This window comes from Calliopsis andreniformis, unplaced genomic scaffold, assembly GCF_051401765.1.
Source record: "Calliopsis andreniformis isolate RMS-2024a unplaced genomic scaffold, iyCalAndr_principal scaffold0001, whole genome shotgun sequence".
In the NCBI taxonomy this organism is placed as follows: Eukaryota; Metazoa; Arthropoda; class Insecta; order Hymenoptera; family Andrenidae; genus Calliopsis; species Calliopsis andreniformis.
In genome coordinates, this window is record NW_027480422.1 from 39,432,755 (window position 1) to 39,433,896 (window position 1,142).

General features: G+C 52.9%; 1 protein-coding gene across 1 annotated transcript; it reads left to right on the forward strand.

Annotated features, from left to right (window-relative positions):
- Positions 1-855, forward strand: LOC143186459 (uncharacterized). The gene has a single exon (XM_076390133.1). It carries the CDS (start codon positions 1-3, stop codon positions 853-855), a length of 855 nt encoding a protein of 284 aa, XP_076246248.1.
- The last annotated feature ends 287 nt before the right edge of the window (positions 856-1,142 follow it).

Here is a 1,142-nt window from a genome sequence, read left to right on the forward strand (position 1 = left end):
ATGGCTACAGGTCAGGTGACTAACGACTCTCTTGGCGTTGGAGCACCTTCGGTGGATCACGTTGCGGTTCAGATTCCCGAATTCTGCCCTTCCGATCCGGAGATGTGGTTCGGGATGTTGAAACGTAGCTTCGAAGTATCCGGAGTGACCTTAGAAAATACCAAGTTCGGGTATATCTTGGGTATTCTACCTCCACAGTACGCCGCGGAGGTCCGAGACATTATTATGAATCCACCACCGTTGGAGCCGTATCAAAAATTAAAAACGGAGCTGATACGTCGTTCGAGTTCGTCGCAGGAGCAAAAGGCACGACGTCTGCTCGAACACGAGGAGATCGGAGATCGGAAGGCCTCGCAGTTCCTGAGACACCTGCGCGAATTAGCTGGGACGGCGGTACCTGATTCCGTCTTGCGGACTCTCTGGATGGGACGACTTCCCCAAGGCATGCAGGTAGTCTTAGCGACGCAGAGGGACGTGGAGTTGGACAAGGTTGCCGAGCTTGCAGATGCGATCGCTAAATCGTCAACTCCCAGAGTGCAAATCTCCGAAGTAAATTCTGCTCCTGCTAATGATCTCGAGGCGTTGTTAAGCATGAAGATGGCACAGTCAGCGATATCTTTACGCCAAGAATTCTCGGCAATTCGGCAAGAATTGACGTCCGACGTTCGCCCTTTGCGCCGCGATAGGGATTCGCGCCCACGATCGCCTGCACGTTCGAGTACTCGGTCGGGTTCAAGGAGCCGCAGACATGGCAAACGCGGTGTTTGCTGGCATCATTGGATGTTTGATACGGATGCTCGTAAATGTATAGCACTCTGTACATTCAATGCGGGAAATGATCAGGGCAGTCGCTAATGGCGGCCAGCGACCCTAGCTCGACGTCACGCCGTCTTTTCGTTACCGACCGCGACACGAAGATACAATACTTGATCGACACGAGCCGACCTTTGTGTTTTTCCTCGGAAGATGATTAGAGGGTCATGCGAGAAGTCTACCTACGAACTTGCTGCAGCGAACGGTACAGCGATTGCGTCGTACGGTGCAAGAACACTCACGCTCAATTTCGGGCTACGGCGGGTTTTTACCTGGCGCTTCATCGTTGCGGATGTGGCAAAACCCATCATCGGTGCAGAGTTTTTGTC

Excerpts from the sequence above, each read along its gene's own strand:
- LOC143186459 (XM_076390133.1), top strand. The coding sequence starts at position 1 with ATGGCTACAGGTCAGGTGACTAACGACTCTCTTGGCGTTGGAGCACCT.